General features: G+C 43.1%; 1 protein-coding gene across 4 annotated transcripts in view; it reads right to left on the minus strand.

Moving 5' to 3' along the window:
• Nucleotides 1–834: 834 nt before the first annotated feature.
• The window catches only part of PLS3 (plastin 3), a 49,993-nt gene continuing 31,971 nt past the window's right edge, over nt 835–18,856 (minus strand). For 3 of the 4 annotated variants that reach the window (XM_036402286.2, XM_036402285.1, XM_036402287.1), the window contains exons 3-17: nt 14,438–14,601; nt 12,046–12,175; nt 11,482–11,614; nt 10,104–10,185; nt 9,303–9,468; nt 8,076–8,218; nt 6,820–6,846; nt 6,612–6,707; nt 5,899–6,094; nt 5,178–5,256; nt 4,890–5,004; nt 4,637–4,770; nt 3,680–3,803; nt 2,976–3,100; nt 835–2,148 (exon numbers count right to left, since the gene is read on the minus strand). In XM_036402286.2, coding sequence (XP_036258179.1) covers nt 2,016–2,148; nt 2,976–3,100; nt 3,680–3,803; nt 4,637–4,770; nt 4,890–5,004; nt 5,178–5,256; nt 5,899–6,094; nt 6,612–6,707; nt 6,820–6,846; nt 8,076–8,218; nt 9,303–9,468; nt 10,104–10,185; nt 11,482–11,614; nt 12,046–12,175; nt 14,438–14,601 — 1,847 coding nt within the window. In that variant the 3' untranslated portion in view covers nt 835–2,015. The remainder of the gene's footprint in view (nt 2,149–2,975; nt 3,101–3,679; nt 3,804–4,636; nt 4,771–4,889; nt 5,005–5,177; nt 5,257–5,898; nt 6,095–6,611; nt 6,708–6,819; nt 6,847–8,075; nt 8,219–9,302; nt 9,469–10,103; nt 10,186–11,481; nt 11,615–12,045; nt 12,176–14,437; nt 14,602–18,856) is intronic. The other variant, XM_054516368.1, reaches the window with a different exon arrangement.

Raw genomic sequence — 18,856 nt, forward strand, 5'->3', positions numbered from 1 at the left:
GATTGCCCTGCACTGGACCTTCAGTGTGAGAGATCCACTTTGCTTGGACCCCAAACTTTTCTTTCTTAAATACATCCAGCACAAGGAGACGCTTTCCCATCCTGTAATTGTCAAAGTACCTACTTCTCCCCCTTTAACCTGGTACCAGAGGCAAAAGAGGCAAGACAGGACAGATGCACATGGCCACTTCCAAAGTCCAAGAATTTTGACCTTAATCACACCACGCCCCCAGCCAGTGCCATAAATCAGCAGAACAGTTTCAGTGGGATGGCTGTGCCTCTACTTACGGTATATCACTCCATCTTGAGTGAAAACATGCAATTTCCTGTGGGAAGCTTTGTTAACATACTTCTCTTGTGAAAAAATTCTACCAGTGGAAAGTTTCCAGCCGGCTCTGCACGAGGCTTCATGCAGGGAATCACTGGGGTGGTTTTCTGACACCCCACACCCAGAGCAGGGAGCACTCCCAGCCGGTGCCACCCATGCAGATGGCAGGGCTCCTGTTCATCTCCCCCTCTTCACCTGCCCTTTTTTCATCTCCTACACACAGGAAAATTAATTCCCTTTCACTAAATTAGTGATACAAATAGTCATACAAACGTTAACCTCTGAAACCCCCAAGGCACAACACCACAGAAGCTGCTGCTTCAAACAAACTTTGCTTTTCAGGGACCTTTCCCTGCTGTCCTGCCAGCAGCACCAACCCCTCACCATGCTCTGAAGGACCTGGCATCAGATTTACATCAGGTCAATAAAGATGAGGATTGTGTGTGGCACCAGCTGGAACTGAAGACAGGCTGCCATGCTGGGTCAGTGCAAATAAGGAGAGAAGCGTGTATTTAAATGTTTTTATTTCAACTGATGCTTTGCCACCATATTACATCACTTTGAATAGCTTGGAATAGCAATATGATCTCAAAATATAGCAAACAGCTTGCCAAAGCAAGAGAATATGAAATCCTATGGATACAGCATCTTCCTTCTTTGGCGACAATGCTTCCTTCCATTTATCTCTAAAAATAATTTTATATTCCAGCACATTTGCTGTTCACTTTATTGAACCCTGCTGTTCATACCATTTGCCTCTTCCCTGCACAAAACCTCTCCACAATGTAGTATGGTTTTGTATCTAACAGCATTTTAAATAAAAAAGTTATAGTTTTCATGCAGATTTTTGTAAAAATTATTTTCTAGGTGCACAGAACTGAACCAAGATGCATACAAAAATGCATTCACTTCCATTCTCAGGTGTAACCGTGCCATCAGCAACATGATCATATGTTACTGCAAGAGGTCCAAGGATGGTGGTATTATCATACGCAGTATAACCTTAAAAAACAAACAAACAAAGAAAAAAAAAAAACCCTTTTTATAAGCAGCAAGAGAAAAAACTGCCATGCTTTATTTTTAAAGTAATCAAAATAGTTAGATGTACAAAAAAGCACCATGTACAAAGAATACCAGAGGAAGTACATCTTCCTAATTACACATTTCTCATTTAGCATTGCGAGCTGGCCTGCAGGTCCCAACTTGTACTGTAGATTTATTTGCAAAATTAAGGATGTGGTCAAACCTAAAATATGCTTGGACTGTATGATAGAAATTAAAGTGGACTGCAGATAGAAATTAGATTTGTTTCCATTACAACTTATACCAACCACCTTATAGCCCTCAAGGGTATAAAACCACACATCAAGTATTTGAGAAATAATGGAGTGAAAACAGCTCCAGAGCAATATTGCAAGATGCAGGTCTGCTATGAATGCATTTCTGTGAGCTCTTGATAAGTTAAACTTTCCTTTGGGAAAAGAGCACATCTGTTGGTTATAACTCCTCCCCCTGAGAATTTTAATAAATTTGTCTTGCAAAGCAAAACAAAGTCCTTTGAACTTCAACAGTTCCAAGGCCAACAGCATTTCAACGTGGTCACAGCCCATCTGCTACTCATGCACCCAGGGTGGCAGGTTGGGTTTTTGTTGCATTTTGTTTTTTTTTCTTTACGTGGATCATCCCTTTTATACTCGCTTCATTCCTCTGCCCATCAAGCAGGCGAACACGGTCATGACCATCTTTGGCTTCACCTCCACAAGATCCTCTGGAAGAGCATAAACTCTGGCACCAATTCTTCTTGCCATGGACACAGCATACCTATTCACCATGGAAAGAAAAGGTGGTCAAGCACCGAGACTGCTATCAGTAAACGGCAAGTCAAATCCTGCCCCATGCAACGCAATTTCACCTATTCTTTAATAAGATTCAACACGTGGGACAGTTTATTCACACCACATCCTTCTGTTTTACAAGTTTTTCTCTTTTTTTGCTGTTTTCCTTTTCAGTAAACAAAAACACAGTAAAGTGTTTTTAATGTGCAAATTGACCTTTGAATGTCAAGTCCACTTTACTGACAGTTAAAGAATCTTAATTAATATTTGTTAGGGCTAATAGCATATATAATGAAGGATTAATCATGTAACACTTCCTTTTCTGTTTGCTCCTTATGAATAACAAAGTGAGACTATTATCTGCCAGAAATTTTGCTGTCATTCTGCCACTGCAGAACAGTCACAGAACACACATTTCAAAGGCATGCTTTAATATGCATACTTTAAACTTGACAATCTGTGATGATTCAACAAGACATAAGACATACAAGGGTTCAATTTCAAAACTCCAAGCCACCAGCTGAACACTTTAAATGCCTGAACAAACAGGTGAGAAATGGAGTGTCACTGGTAAGAACTGCTGGAGCTGCTCTGCATTTCTCTCAGCGAGCCAGAGCTCAGCCAACTGCTCCCTCCAGTGTCACGGGCAAGGACAGCAACTCGATTTCATAGGTGCTGCCTGTGTAAAAAGTACTGTGCTAAAAGAGACTGAAAACCACAGCAATAAACTGATCAAAACACCTGCAGCTTGAGGCCAGCACACTGAATGTGCACCCTTTCAATGCCAAAGAGCTTTTGAGAGAGCAAACTCACTTAGCGTTATTTTGCTTGTCATCTTCCGATAGGTGACCAGTCTTTACAAGGTCATAGTTGATACAACCAGGCTGGATGGCATCAATTAAATCCACAACTGCCAAGCTTGTGCTGATGGTCTTGTCCTAGAGAATACAGGGACAGGGAAGTAAAGATGAGTGTCCATAATTCTCACCTCAATTCAGCTGCTCTGCTACATGCAACCAGAGAAGTTTTAAATGAGCCTTTTCAAAGCAGCAGTGTTAGTGACTATCCCAGGTGGACCAGAGGGAAAACCAAACTGCTGCCTCAGCTTTGGTGATAATACAATACTCTTACTCCAATTTACTGCAAGTGCTCTGGAAATCCAAAGAAGCAATCATTGTGCAGGCAGCAGCTCTGCCCTGCTGAGCACAGCCCTTCAAGGCACAATGCTCACCTCCAAATGCACACCAGCTCCAGCCCCTTTGCTTGCCAGCATCTCACCTCCCATCTCTGCCCCAGATCCTGCCCACCCTCCCTCCTCAGGCACTACTGGGAGGTCTACCCACTATGGGCAGTCCTAAACATTCTCCTGTCTTACAGCCTGAAGCCACTCAGTTCCCAGCATAGTCTGAATCCTATCCTGTTTAAACTCCTTCTAAGATGCCCCTGCTGTTCCTCCAGCTGAGGAAAAAATTTTTGGGCACTTGCTCTCCTTTTGTAGGCAAGAAGGAAACCTGTACCTTGAAGTTCTGGATAGAGGTGGACTTGCCAGCTTCTTTCAGGGTCTGGTTTACCCAGCTGACTATGATGTCATCGTTGGCTTTCTGACCATCACCCAGGTCCTCGAGGACATTCAGCGTGTACCTGAGAACCAGCAGAGAGAACAAGATTAGGCACAGAGCCAGGACAAAGCCATGCAGCCAGGATGCAACATGAACCATGGCAGCTTAGAAACTCTTTACATAGTCTCAGCTCTGGGTTTGGGATTTTTTTAAAAATCCTTTAGCAAAAAGAAAGAACGAGGTATCTTATCTGAAGTGTGATTTCTGTTAAAGCATTAGTCTTTCTAGCATTTCATGTCCTTTAATAGGAGCTCACAAAATTGCCTGGGCTCAGGACACTTGTTAAACTGTTTTATCATTGAGCATTTGCTTTATTACCTAAAAGGTGTGGATTACCTCAGAGCTGGCATTCAGACCTCTAATACCAAATTAGGAGCTACCATGCACCTTTTTTCCAGACATATATTTGCATAATCTTACAATTCTTCAGAACTAGGTAACAGGAAGAACAATTTTATCTGCTATTACGTTTCTTCTTTCCCCCATTCCAATGCAAGAGATCTATGAAGCAGCCCCAGAATGTTTCCCTCTCAATTTCCAATTAAAAATCAGAACATAAAAGTTGTGTAATGTTACTGCTCAGGGTTTCTGTTTGTGGCCAGACTTGAGTAGGTGAGAGAGGTGATCCTTGTCACAGGATGATCACAGGTCCACCCACAAGCTGTCCAGAGGTGTCTGCTCCAGACTCTCATATGCAGCTCTATCACAGTTTTGTCCAGGTGTGTCTCAGACACCCCACAAAGGACAGAGGTTTTACAATCATGGTGACCTATTCCTGTACTGCAATGCTCTCATGGAAGAAATTTTCCAAACTCTGTACATTTACAAGTTTCACATGTTTGAGAGGGGTCCTACCTTCTCATCAACTGCCAGACCAAGGCCAGTGTCAGCGTTGGGTTTCCATCATTCAGATCTTGCCCTCCAATGCCAACCAGGGAGAATTTAGCTGGATGCTTTCCCAAGTCTACAGCGTAGTTACAGTTTTCCAGCTACACAGGACAAGAGTTTAAACAGCAAAATCACTCACAAACACACACACTTGACTGGAAGTCTCAAACAGGAAGTTTTAGTGTCCATGACTTCCTTTAAAATCTTTTGACATGCTTACCTTTTTCATATTTGCTCCAAGTTTAGGGTATGGAGGCTTGTTAACCTTATTCCAGTCAACAGGAACTTTGATCTTCTCATATAATTGTAGTATTACCAGTGCATCTTGGAGATCTCTAAAGTGGAAAACACGGATTAAGTCTAATGCTTCAAGATTTGAGTGCACTCTGACTTTGTCACATCATGAATAATTACTATTCTTTACAGGTGTTTGCAATTTCAACAACAACAATAAAAAGAAGGAAAAAAAAAAAAAGAAAGCTGTGTCTTCCAAGAGCCTGAAGCTTACCCATAGAGGTGATTTACGTGGGGGTTCACACCCAGGGAGTTCATCCAGTTGCGGAAGGTCCGTTCCTCACGCGTCTCTCCTACGTGATGGAAAACAGGTTCAGTGCAAATTCTGCAAGTTCAAAGCTGAGCAGGGATTTCCACCCTGCAAGGCAGGGAGCTTTGAGCAGCAGAGCTCACCAGGAGGTTTTAAGCAGAGAAAGAGTAATTTTTTTATAATTTTTTTCAAAGGAAGAGGATGACCCTGCTATCTAGTCTTAGATGTCATTTTGATTTCCTCAGGCCTCAGAAGAGCCTTTTGCACTTTCTGCAAGAAAAAGGAGCAGAAAGGTCTTTCACATGGGTGTTAGCTAACTGCTGTCACAGCCCAGTCCCAGTTGTGCCAACAATTAGCATTCCCATGGACATCTCACTGCATTTCTGAGGTTTTCTTGCCCATCACAGGAAACGGCAAAACCAAATTCCCCGGCATGGTGAGTGATGGGGTCCTTGCAGACTGCCTACAGGTTCAGGCTCCACAACAGGGTCAGAGCAGCTGAACAGGCTGCCAGGTGCCCTTCTCATCTGCCCCAAATGAGTAAACACCCACTGCAGCACTGAAGCCTCAAATCATAGGTGTTACTTCAACAGAGATACGTCTGCAGGGCACAGCCTCCAGTGACATAATTGTTTACTTTAGACAGTCCCCCCCTGCTAATTTTGTGACTGATAAGGGCCATCACCTTCCAAGAGGGTCCAGTCGATGTCCTGGTTTTCAGGCTTGGTAAGTGCTGGGTACTTGTTGAACAGGTTGGCCACGAAGGCCAGGTTCAGTTTGGGGTTGCCACTGACCACGTCAGCCGGCGTGACGAACTGGCGGCAGCCCAGCCGATCCGCCTGCTGCAGCATGAACTCTGCCCTGCGCAAGTCATCCTTCTCCTGCAGGGATGCAACGGACAGCAGCTGTCATGGAACACCCTGGGCCACACTGCACAGCAGATGGGAAGCTCCTGACCACTGTCTGGAGCCATGTCACAAGTCCATGTTTGGCATCAGTCACTAACTGGGTGAAGGGATGAGGCCCACACACCAACCCCTGCTGCTGTGCTATTGTCATGCCTTGTCTTGCCTTTTTTCTTAGCATTCTTTTCTTTCCAAGCTCACATGCTGTCAAACTTTAATGCTTTTGGAGCCTAGTGGCTCAAAAGAAGTCAATATGCTCCCAAATGGAGCAAAGCCACAGAGGATTTCTCAATTGTCTCTGTTAATTGGAGGGTAGTGACCAGGCTGGCAGCAAGCACTCATTGAGCACACACCTGAGGTGTGCACATGGTCACTGACACTGTACACGCTCTAGAAATTAAGATACCAGGTTATCCAGATGTCATGGGGCAATGACAGGGTACAGGGAGCTCAGGATTCTACAGGATGAGGACGTGACAGCCTGAATACTTACATTGAAACCTGACATGTTAATATCAATCTGAGGCTCTCCTTCTTTCTGCCCTTTGGGGGCAATTTGATTGAGGAGGTGGAAATAGGCTCTAGAATCCTGAAATGAATGAAAAAGAAAATTCAGCTCTCCTGCACAGCAGTGAATACACCATAACAATTCATTTCAAGCTCATTTTTTACAAGTCACCATGCATAATTGGCTTATGTACCTTTACTGAATTGCCAAAATCTGTAAGCTTAAAAGAGAGCACAATGGTAGAAATCCAGGCAGCAGGAAAGGAAACAAAGGGAAAAGGTTAGAAATATTTAAGAAGACAATTATGTGGTTTGACTGTTTGAAAGCTGCCTTTGCTACAAGCTCTGGTGTCACAGCCACCTCTGCAGTGGCTGGAGGAGGCAATGACCCCATGCTGCTCTCACTCATGGCCCCCAGATACCCCAAGGCAGCCCTAACCTCTCAACAAGGCAGCCATTCCTACTGCCACAGCAATGATGAAAATGGCTCCATGAAGACGAATTCCAAGCAAAAATCTGATTATAAGATGTCTGAATGTTTTCTTCTGTGCCTGCCCATTAGCTAGAGCAGCTTAGAGGAGAGAGGCCAGGGATGGTCACAAAGCAGGAGGAGCCAATAGCTGTAGTGATTATTTATCAACTACATGTCCTTTTAGTCCTCAGCACTAGGGAGGACCTCAGCATATCATGGCAGCCTAGGGGATGCACCAGAGAAGCCAACAGCTATCAGCAAAACTGTAAGTAATTTTGAAATTGGAAATAAGAGTGCCCATGCACACAACAGGTCAGATCTATGATCTTCATACACCTCAGTTATCAATTTCTTTTTCTATCTCAATCTTCTTTCTCCTACTTGAAACTGCTGGCCATGTGAGTAAGCTCCAGAAAACTGCTGAGACCAGTGTCCAGATGCCCCACACTGACCCAGAGTCACCTTCCTCCATTTCTCACCAGTGTCCCCACTCACATGTGAAAAGCAGCTTTAGGAGTCCCCACTCCCATTCCTACTAAGCCCAGGGTGAAGAATAAGAGCTTTTGTTTCCCTTCCTCTCTCCAGCCCCATGACATTTTAGATGAAATGTCATCACCTGCTAAGAGTATGTGGAAGTCTCACTCTCCAGTGAAGCATTTCCCCTGTTATCTCCATCAAAATATGGACTAAGGACATTTGAAAACATATAAGCAATGTCAGTTTAATAGCTGATTAAAACACACAACAGCAGCACTGGAGGAAACAGAGTTCAACACTGGGCTCACCCTCATGGCAAGAGAGAACAGCACTGCAGGACCTCAAATACAACATCCAAACCCCCCTGGTAAAAGCACTCAGTGTGTTAGGGTCAAGAAAGGTCCTGCCTGAGGAGGAAAGGCCTCATTTTCACATGCAAACACATCCCTGTCCAGCTCCCAGTCTTTTCCCAGGCACTGCAAACCAGGAGAGCTCTGGTACCTTGATATCTGAGCTGAAGTTACTGATTTTGTGCCAGCCTGCGTTTTCCAGGTGGAAGTTGGCCCATCTTAGGAGCAGCTCTTCTGGGGATAGTTTCATAAGGTCCTCCAGATTTTCACCATCACGAAGTAAGGCAGCCAGTGCTACAAGAAAAAGGATTGTGAGGGAAGAGTCAAACCTGCATGCCAGAATTTGAGCTGCAGCAAGATTTCAGGGGGGTACAATACCAACTACTGATTATGTCAAAATATCCTGGGTATTAGCAAAGCTTTCTTGAGTTGGTTGTTACACAGAGAGGAGTATAAATGATCTAGAAATATATGTGTAAAAAAGTATTTTCCCTTTTCTTGTGTAACAAAATTCTCTGGACTTATTATGTGCAGTCTTTTAAGCTGATGACAGGAAGCTAAATTCAAATGCACTTCTATGTCAATGAAAAATGCTTCCAAGCAGTTTCATAAGCACCATTAAAAAAAACCCAAAGGAGCCAAGATAAGCACCCTTTCAGCTGGCCAGTGCTTCCTCTGCCATGAATTTTCAATCTAAACCAAACAATGTCAACACTTCATGATGGGGAAGCTTAAATAAAAGACACTGAAGCCCTTCCATCCATCTGGATGCCCTGATAGTACATGCAGGAATATCAGAGCTCTTCAGATGATTTGAAAAAGTTTAAATTTTGGAGGCTGTCATGCAGGACCAAGTGAGCACAGGGAGAGATCTGCAGCATCAGTCTCTCACCACCAAGGACAAAGTGAGAGCCCAAGCTGCTCCACTGACAGTAGCAAGGAGGATTTTAGAACCAAATAACTACCACAGAGCTGAAGCCCCCTTTTTAATTTTTTTTTTTAATAAAGCTATGCAGTTGTCTATAATCCTAAAAGGATCCAAGCAGCTTTTGCCACATCCCAACACCATAGGAGCCTGCAGCTGGAGCAGCCTAGGGCATCACCAAGCAGAGTGTGCCCAGGTTGAAGCCAAGCTGCATCCTGACTTGCAGGCTGGTGTTCAGCCAGCTCTGCAAGGCTGGTACACATCACCAGGCTGGCAGAGCCCACCTGCATGACCCTGCTGCACAGCTCCCAACAGGCTGGAGAACGTCAGCTTGGCACACACCCTGATGATCCTCCTTCCAGCACAGAGGAGGGGGGAAGAGGCAGGGCTGGGGCTGACAGCACAAGCCAGGCTGTGCCCATGCTGTAGAGGAATCACTCAGGATTTCATTACCTTCATTTCTGCTGAGCTCTATGTCAGCAAACAAGCCGATCTTGATGACCTGCCAGAGCAGCCCCAGCACCAGGTGGGGCTTCCCTTCCCTCAAGTCCTCCGCGCCAATGTTGACAACATGGCAGCCGATGGCAGACGCAGAATTCAAGGCCAGGTTCAGGTTCTCCTGCAAACAGCAGAGCCCAGTCACACACAGCCCAGGGAGATGCTGCCTTCCCTGTCATCCAGCACCAGCAGAGTGCAGGTTCCCCCCTTGCCCTTGCTCCAGCTCAGAGGAAACCCTCCCAGCTGAAGTTTTAAGGGAGCTGTGGTGGCAGCAGGCTGAATCAATAAGAACTGAACTAGGCACCAGGGTTTAATTTCAGCCTCTGGTATTTAGTTTCAGCCTCTGAGTTAGTTGCACCTAGTGGCATCGACAAGAATAAGGCTAGAGAAGTGCTAATTTGCACACACAAAGAGGCATCCTCACAAAAACAACCTGCCCCAGTATGAAATGATTCATGGTTAACACCAATATCACACTGTTTAAAAAAGACAGTGCTGTACCTAATCACCACAGCAATATCACGTGTCCACAACATTTCAGCCACTTTACCCATTTTGTCATTAATTCAGCATTTTTTAACCATGGCCACAGAACTGTCAATTATGCATGGTACAAAACTGCATTAATAATTCAACAGAAGCTATAAAATTTGCTCCTTTCCAACATTCCACAAAACGTCTTGAGCTACCATGCAACATTCATTACTTCTATATTAATATGAATTTCAGAAAATAAAATACAGAAAAGCTTTATACCTGAATTATGAATGGTGTGAGTTTCTTCTTATTAATTGCTCTTTCATCAATTGTGTCAGGAACAGAAAGATTGATCATTTTGCTGTTAGGAAGAAAACCAGTGATATTTGAAAAACACTTAGTATTTAATCTGAACAAAACTCAATGCACTGTGACAATACTCACCACAGCACATTTCCTTTAGCCTGCTTGTTTTTGTGTATTTTTTTAACATAAAAATCAAGACTGCATAAATCAGAAGTTAATATTTACATTATCAAGAATGTATTTGTAACTAATAGCTAAGCCTGAAACTTTAAACATGTTCCCAGCCACTACTGATCTCAGCTGCTGGAGCAAAAAGAGCACATGAATTATTCACAGTGTAGTTCCTGAACTAGTGAAGACTCATTGCTCTGCTGACATCCACTGCACATTCTAGTAAGAAAACAAACTTCCTCCTATTGTAAAGGTTTACTACTGCTGGCAGGAAAACCTGCCCCAAAAAAGAACAAACACTTGGAGAGCTCAGTGGGGAGCATGTGAGTACAATGAATTTTTAATCAACACCAAAAATGGCAAATTTAAACTTTAGAGTATGAACTACTTCCTACTCAGTTCAGTCTTTGCCTAAAGCCATTAATTACTTGAAACTTGGGAAATAAATAAACTAAAAATATCCATCAAAAGCTAAAGTTAAAAAATAAAAGCAGTTAAAGAGGTAACTCACTTAAACTTACTTTGTGTATTGATACAGAGATCCTGAAATTCTTGATTGATCCAGTTCTCCACTATATTAATTCACTTACAATAAAACAAACGAACCTAACCCATAAAACCAACAAAAATCTCATACACAGAAGGCTGCTGGTATTTAGCAGCCCTGGAAGCCTTCTGTTCTCAGCATGTAACAGAATAAGTCACCAAACCTACTTAGTGCAGTTATTAAAAAGAACAAGAAGACTCCCAGAAAATCCATTTTTGGGTTAATGCATAATAAGGTCACTAACATTCCCATGGAGAACACTGTCTGCTTAAACATCCAAGAGAATGGGTCATTTATCACATGTGCCTCTCCTCAAGCTACCCAGCACCCAGCTGAGTTTGCACCAGGACAACTCCTGTTCCCACAGAGCACCTTCTGCCCCCTCAGCAAACTCAGTCTCAAGCTCAAACAAAAGCACTGGATGAAAATATCAGCTGGCACCAAAGCTGAGGCATCACACAATGGCAATGAAAGCCTGAGAGACTGAGCCTCTTTTCATATGTGCAAAACGTTATGCATACACATCAGTCACAAAACCAGCCCAGAATAGGATGAAAAATCCCCAAACTGCATTTTCACAAAGTTATTTTGCTGATTTTTAACGTCTTTAATTCAAGAGCCATCATTACTTACCATAGCACAATCCCATCTCCCACAGCGTTGAACAGGTCATCTGTATTTGGGTTCATTGGGATAACGTGCCGACAGTCGGGATCATTTTCCAGGGCTTTGTTTATCCAGTTTACAAAGGCATATTTCTCCTCCTCTAAGATAACCAATCATAAATTTAATACAGGTTTTTTCATAACTAAGATTTTCCCAAAAGAAGCAGAGTACAATAGCCCAGGGAAATAACAGCCCCTCTATCATCACCATACATTTGTTTGGCCACATGAAGTATAAAGAAAGAAGATGTTCACAACTATCAGAATATTTCTATTATTTACTTGTTACTTAACAACTTTATCATACTCAAGTGTGACACAAGGACTTCATCAGCAAGCAAATAAGAACACATTTAACTTATACACTGTTAAATTTGCAGCACATAAATTCTGTCCTGCTTTCACCCTGATGTGAGATCACTCCGCTCTCAGAGAACTAGAGCACAACACTTGACATGGTGTGGTGGAAATGGGCTGGTTTTGGCATAGGACCTCCAAAAAGCCAAGAGAAGAGTGAGAATCAGAGTGGTACCTGAGTAGGAGTGCTGGGTGCCCTCGCTGGAGAGCTCTGAGGTGCCCCCAATGGCACAGATTCCTTCCTTCCTGTTAATGGCTCTCCGGAACGTTTTAGCGATATCACTGCTTTTCACCTCTTGGAAAATCTACAATTGAAAGTGCTCTGTTAGGCAGGAAAAATTCATCTTCATAAACTAAAAAGGACCACAGAAGGAGCTATTTCTTCTCAGCTTTAAAGCAAACTTCACAGTAAAATCAGCAAATGTGAAGGGCCCAGCAAGGGTTGTAGTGGTATTAAATCTGATATGGACAGTGGGCAGAGTCATCCCACTTTCTCAAACACACACTGCAAGTGCCTATTGAAACAGAAGCATCAGGCATGAAGCACTTTGCATACATTTACCTTTACAAGTAGATTTCAAGAGACCACAAGAAAAAACCATGAAACCTTTGCAGTCTGAGCACGGGTAACACATGCAGCAGGTCCTGCAGGGCCAAACTTGAGAAAGCTGTGGTGCAATTTTAACCTTTCTGTGTAAGCCAGATGCTCATGTGACTGTGACTTTAGTTCACACAAAAGACTTCATCCACAACCCAACAACAACTCTCTTTAAGCATGTAACAGTCAAATCTGCAATAAAGTGTAACAATGAGTGCTCCAAGTAAAGATTCCCCCTTCCTCAGCAGGCTTTGCCTAACTGGTGAAACACCCTCTTGTTGGAGAGCAGAAGAGATGCTCTAGCACAGATGACTGCACATGCCAAATGCACAGGTTGGATGCTACTGTTAGTGGCCCCAAGGCCCTACAGAACTGAGCAGCTATTAGTAAAAAACACATTCAGTGGCTGGAAAGCCTACTGTAACTCCCTCAAAACTAAACTAAATTAGTTTCAACCAAGCTGAAAACACAAATGAAATGTGTAGAGGTTTTCTAAACACTACCCAGAAAAGGACAATGAAACTACAGGGCCAGGCTGCTGGTTGTCACACCTCACCTTCCCTGTCCCTTAAACACAGGGAAGGTGGCAAGTCAAAATGATGATACAGCACAGTTAAATCATCTCCTGATGGCATGCAGAGGTTGATCAGGTAAAGCTGACTGAAGATCTGAGAGCCCAAAAGTTGGGGGATTTCTGGTTGGTTGGCTTTAACCACAAGGATTTTGTTTTAGATCTATTTATTTTAAAATTTCCTGGATTAACTACTATCTTCTTGAGAATATGTGCTCTAAATCACTTGGTCCCAATGTAAAGACAGTTCATGTCATTCTTTGTATCATAAACTCCAGCAAAAATGCTCAGAGCAAGAGTTCAGTTTGTAAAAATCATCCAGCTAAGCATTGCTAATGTACACCTCAGCTGCCCTAAGACATTTTGTCTTTACTCGATCTTTGGTACCTTTCAAATGAGACAGAAGAGATTTATTTCCTCCTTCCTAGAGCAAAGTTAAGAGTTATGGACCAGCTCAAACCAACAGCTGAAACATGCACCCAGCATGCAAGTGTTTACAAACTGCAAACTCCAACTTACTAGTTGGCTCCGAACTCAAAAAGTTCAGAGGGTCTGAAAACAATTAAGGAACAGAAAGTGAAGATAAATTAAGAAATATCAAGAAAACTAATTGACATGAAAACAGCTCCCTCAATGTACTGCTAATACTTTAATTACTCCTTCAGCATTCAGTCATCAGAGCATCAAAAGGATGAAAAACATACATTGAAGAAGCCTTGCACTTTTGTAAAAATTAATAAATGTTTAAATTCTGGCCTTTTATTAAAAATTAATAAATGTTTAAATTCTACTAAAAAAGACTGATCTTCCAGCTTGTACCCATCACCTTATTCCTGTTTTTCCTTTTCCAGGCAAGAGATTTGAATTTTCCTAAATTAGCACCTAACACAAATCCAAGTGTGTCTTGAGATGCCCTTTCAACTCTTTAGCAAATACTTGCAGTCCCATTAAACCGAGAAAGGAAATTATACTGATACACAGGGAAAACAAGCATTCATCTGTGTGCCTGGAAAAACTGAATAGCTTCCAGTAAATACTGTAAGCTTGGATCATTGCAAGCCTTTCTTTCCAGTTGTCACATCATGTGGAAACAGTATTTTGGCCTCCAATGAAGCTATCACACATGGATTCCTTTTGGTTGGTTGGTTGGCTTTTGTTCAAAAACCAACCAATATTTCTCCTCTGTCCAAATCTAAAGGCTGTCAATAACAGTACAAAAGACTGATCATATACAGATACCCGTACAAAGAACTGATTTTTACATGCCAAGAATGATGAGTTTGTCAAAAGAAAATTAGGATTAGGGTAAGTGGCTGAGAAGTCAGGTTTGATCTCCTCTCCTTAGCTTTGTCTAAAAGGGGCCCCCCAGGCTGCAGGCAATTCAGAAATATCACTTACATAGACGAACTCTTCAAAACTAATCTTCCCATCTTTGTTCTTGTCACCATCAATCATGAGCTTCTGGATGATCTCTCTCACTTTGTAGCCAGGGAGAGGCAGGCTGGCCTCCTTGAACAGCTCGTGCAACTCGTAGTCACAGATGAACCCATTGCTGTTGAGGTCTGAGGAAGAGAAGAGGCAGCAGAAGGTTTTAGAAATGTCCCTGTACCTGACAGAACTGACCCCCAACAGAGGGGCAAAAATGTGACCCCCCCACCATGTCCAAGAGCTTCATGGAGAGCAACCTGCACACTGGGCACCTGCTGAATCCATGGGCACACAGCAGAATGGCCACATCAAAAATAAAATATCAAGGAGTACATTGTTCAAAGGACACCCATAGGGACCAAAGGCACACAGTCAATACACACAGCACATCCTCAGAGAGTGCCCCAGCACAAGTCCTGGGAACCCTCCAGCTCTGGCAACAGCAGCTTTGAAGCAGGACTGCCCACGATGACTCTGGGCGCATGTGACCAGTCCGGTGTTAAAGTTTCACAACAGAACATCTGTATTTTCATAAACAATCTCCAGAATGTCTCTTTTTATGCCTAAATACCACAGAGCCCTTGCATGTTAAAAATAGATGGTCATGAAACACAGCACCTCTTATATTCTGAACTAAAAACACCAAGTCAGCTCTGCAGTTGCATTTTTATCATGTTGTCAATGATATTCTCCATTTAACACTGACAGCAAATTGCAGATATTTTACTGCTGCCCAAGAATGCTCTGCCAGGACATTGGCTTTCACAGTCTATCACCGTGTGTTTAGTGGGATAGTGTCACCTCTCTGAGGAAGAAAACAAGAATCTAGTGTGACACTGGAGCTTTGCACATCACAGATCCCACCCTCTCTGGGGACATCACCACATCTACTGACCACACATGGCAAATCCAGCATCCCCAGACCTTCTTCAGGCAAGTGAGGTTTTCCAGCCACTATGGACAGGCAGGGGCTGGGTGCCTCCTTCCCCAGGATGAGCAGAGTGCTGCTCACAGCAGAGCTGGCACCCAGATTTCAGCAGAGTTGGGTCCCCAAGCAGACAGAGCATTTGAAGTAGTTGCACAGCCCAGATTCACACCTCAAGACATAAGTATGACCCTCCAGCCCCATCTTTGGGGAGGCAGGGATTCGGGGCATGTTGTGCTGTTACTGGCTCAGTAACAGGATGCTAAAATCCCTTTGCTGTAGGCAAGTGCTACACTCAGCCCAGGGGAGTTAATTTAGTGCCTGAAGAGCTGCAGAAGCCCCAGAATTTGGTTTTCTTTAAGAGGGAATCTCACCACAGCCACTGGGGATAGTATTTATGCTTGAAGTGAGATATACTTTCAAGAATAAAGAAAACAATGGGGATAGCACTAAGGTCCAGGTTTTTTGGTGGTTTTTTTTTTTTTTTTTAACCAAATTGTGGGGGTCAATTTACTTTTAATGAGCATTCTGTGGTTTTTAGATTTTGTTTCACAGCAATGTTCCAGCAAGCAGCACGTTTGCACCACCAGTCCTCATTTTCCAGATCCACAGGGGAATATGGGATTTTAAAATTGTTTTTATCAGTTAGCAAGAAAGTGAAACTGCACAGTGGCAAATACCTGAGGTAACCAGAGCAAACTTGTACTCCTTCCTACACCCCAGTCTCTGTGTCTCAGACTAAGGAAGAGCATCAATTCCAGTGGAATAATAAATACACTAAACTACTTCATGAAAAGTCAGTGTTTACAATAGTGCTGAGGAAATAAAGTGGTTTGGGGCAATGATTAATGATAACAATAGGCTGCTCTCTGGCCCTCAATTTTAGAATTTTATTCTGAAATAATACAAGCTTACAAAGGCAAGATTTATTAACAGTCCAGCCTGAGATGTCATGAGCAAACTATTTCCCCTCTAGATAAATCACAGCTTCTTCTATTACAGTATTTTTATTACTGAGCTAACTTTACAATATGCATCTTTTCCCCTCCTTACAGCCAGTGAGGAAAATAAATCAAGAAGGGATTTCCTAATCTCCAGGGCCTATGAACCTAAAACAAAACTTTACTTTCACCCTCAGCCTGCAGCCAACTCCCTGGCTTTTGCCTGTGCTTGACTGAACCAACCAAAATTCCTCAGCATGCTGCCAAATTAAGCAGGTAAATCCAAAATCATCTGTTTATCACTTCCTCCAGTCAATCCACCACCTCAGTTTTACAGCTACCCAAATGTTAAGAGGAGATGTAAACAGCAGGCAAATGACAGAGCAAAGTAAGACTTCAAAATATAAATTGTATCCTTGATGGGATCCAATTTTGGTTCAGATTTGTAAAGGTTTTCCTCTTTAAGTGTCTAGGTCAAGCATTCAGAAGTGTTTCTGATTCAGGCTTGCATGTGCTATGTCTGAGCCTATTCAGATGCAGATGGGATAAAACCTTGCATGGTATTTAATGAGGCAGAAGCCTCTTAGGTGAGACAGCAGGAAACTGAGCTCCAAAGTCTGCAACTCCAATAAGGGACACATGGATAAAAGGATGCTGAAACCTATTAAGATCTTGGGTTCTACATATGAAGCCCTGCAGGTCAGGTATGAGGAATCTACTCCAAGCTGGGTCAACATCTGCCCAGTTTGGTTTCATTCACTCCTGCAATCAGCATCTTCCCAGTCCTCTAGGTGTGCTTAGCTCAGAGATCTACCTTTGCTCACTAAAAAAAAAAAAAAATAAAATCAATAAATAGGAGCTTTGCCACACAAAGAGCCACTAAAACGCACACTCACAAGAGAGATCACATAGGTCAGCAGCATGGCACAAAGAAAGATTTTGCCCATCAGGAAAGGCTGCACTGGGCTCAAACAAACAGCACAAAATCAAGTGTGAAGGACAACCTTAACTCACTCATAACCTTTGATCCTCAGGACTCAGGACCTAAGCTCTTGCAACCCTTAACAACATCCCAAACACCCACTTGTATGAGCTACTCAGCCATAGTATTCTGGGAAAAAAATTCATCACTGGTTTATTTCACAGAGTAAAAGGGCATTCATGTGCCAGACACTTGGGAGTGGGAATTACAAGTAAATCAGGTCTGTTAGTTTAACTTTAAGACCACACACCAAGTTACTGGTTTTGCACTGAAGATGCTCTCATTTCAAGTTTTAGCTTCTTGGCCACAGAAGGGCAGATTTGAGTGTTAAAACTGCTGGTTTTACCATAAAGTGCTGCTGGCCTGTGGTTCTGGCTTGGTAGCAGAATCAAGTAGTGATTGACTATGAGGTGGAAAATGGACCAGTTCTTAACACGTCAATCAGCCTGACATGACAAATAGACCTGCAACCCCTATTCCACAGGGCAGCTGCTTCCCTTCCTACTGTCTCTGTTCCCCTTCTGGCATCAAATGTACAAAGAAGCAGCATTCAATAAAAAAGTTAAACACCAAAATACTCTACCTCTGCAATACCAGCCAGTTCCAAAACTATTTCCAGCATCACTGAAGACCCACCATATGGTGCTTTGCTAGAAGTCCTGCAACAGGCCCTGACTTCAGACAGAACTCTCTAACAAAATCTGAGCTGGTGTTCAGCAGCTCAAGAGGCAGTCAGAATAGAAACCATCCCAAATGAAACGGTTCGGCGGCCTGCCCAGGATTACTAATGGAAGAAAGCAAAATTGTTTTAACAGACAAGCTACAGCCTGGATTCATTATAGTCTGCCTGATGGAAAGGAAACTACAGCACATCTGAAGTTTCCTATTTCTACTGAAAGATGCATGCATGCCAGCGTGCTAAACCTGGGAAAGGTCATGGCAGCAGGCACGGCACCTCTGCCATGTGCAGGTGGCGCAGCAAAGCCGCGACGAATCCCAAAAGCTGCTTCAAGCTCCAGCTCAGCTTCCTCCTGAGGACAAGCACTTAAAATAGCTTAAATAACAGGATGCTAGAGGGGGAAAGTAACCCACACGTTTCCTTTTAAGGACATATGCTCAGCAGGAGCATAGGATCACAGATCCCTACTTGCCCTAAGCAAACGTTTCGGAGCATTGTTTTACCACCTTGGAGTGCTGAACAAAGTGTTCAGCCCAGTTATGATTTTTGAGTACTTCATGTTTCCAGAAAAGATGCTTATCTCTGCTTATCTTAGAAGGAGAGAGAATGAAGACAAATAAACAGAGCAAGTCTGTGGATTTTCTTCTGCCACACCTCCCCTCTGAAGTGCCCCTGTTTGGCCAAGTACACACACAGGCACCTGTTCCACAGAACAAATGCAGAGATCCAATGAGATCTGGAGCAACCTGTTCTTCTCCCACTAACCTGTGGGTCACTCCAAGCCTAGACAGTTCCAATGCCCCACTAATTACTGTTTTCAAACATTACAAAGCTTTTTTTCCCCCACTGCTCTTTACCCCTT

This window comes from Molothrus ater, chromosome 14, assembly GCF_012460135.2.
Source record: "Molothrus ater isolate BHLD 08-10-18 breed brown headed cowbird chromosome 14, BPBGC_Mater_1.1, whole genome shotgun sequence".
NCBI lineage: Eukaryota > Metazoa > Chordata > Aves > Passeriformes > Icteridae > Molothrus > Molothrus ater.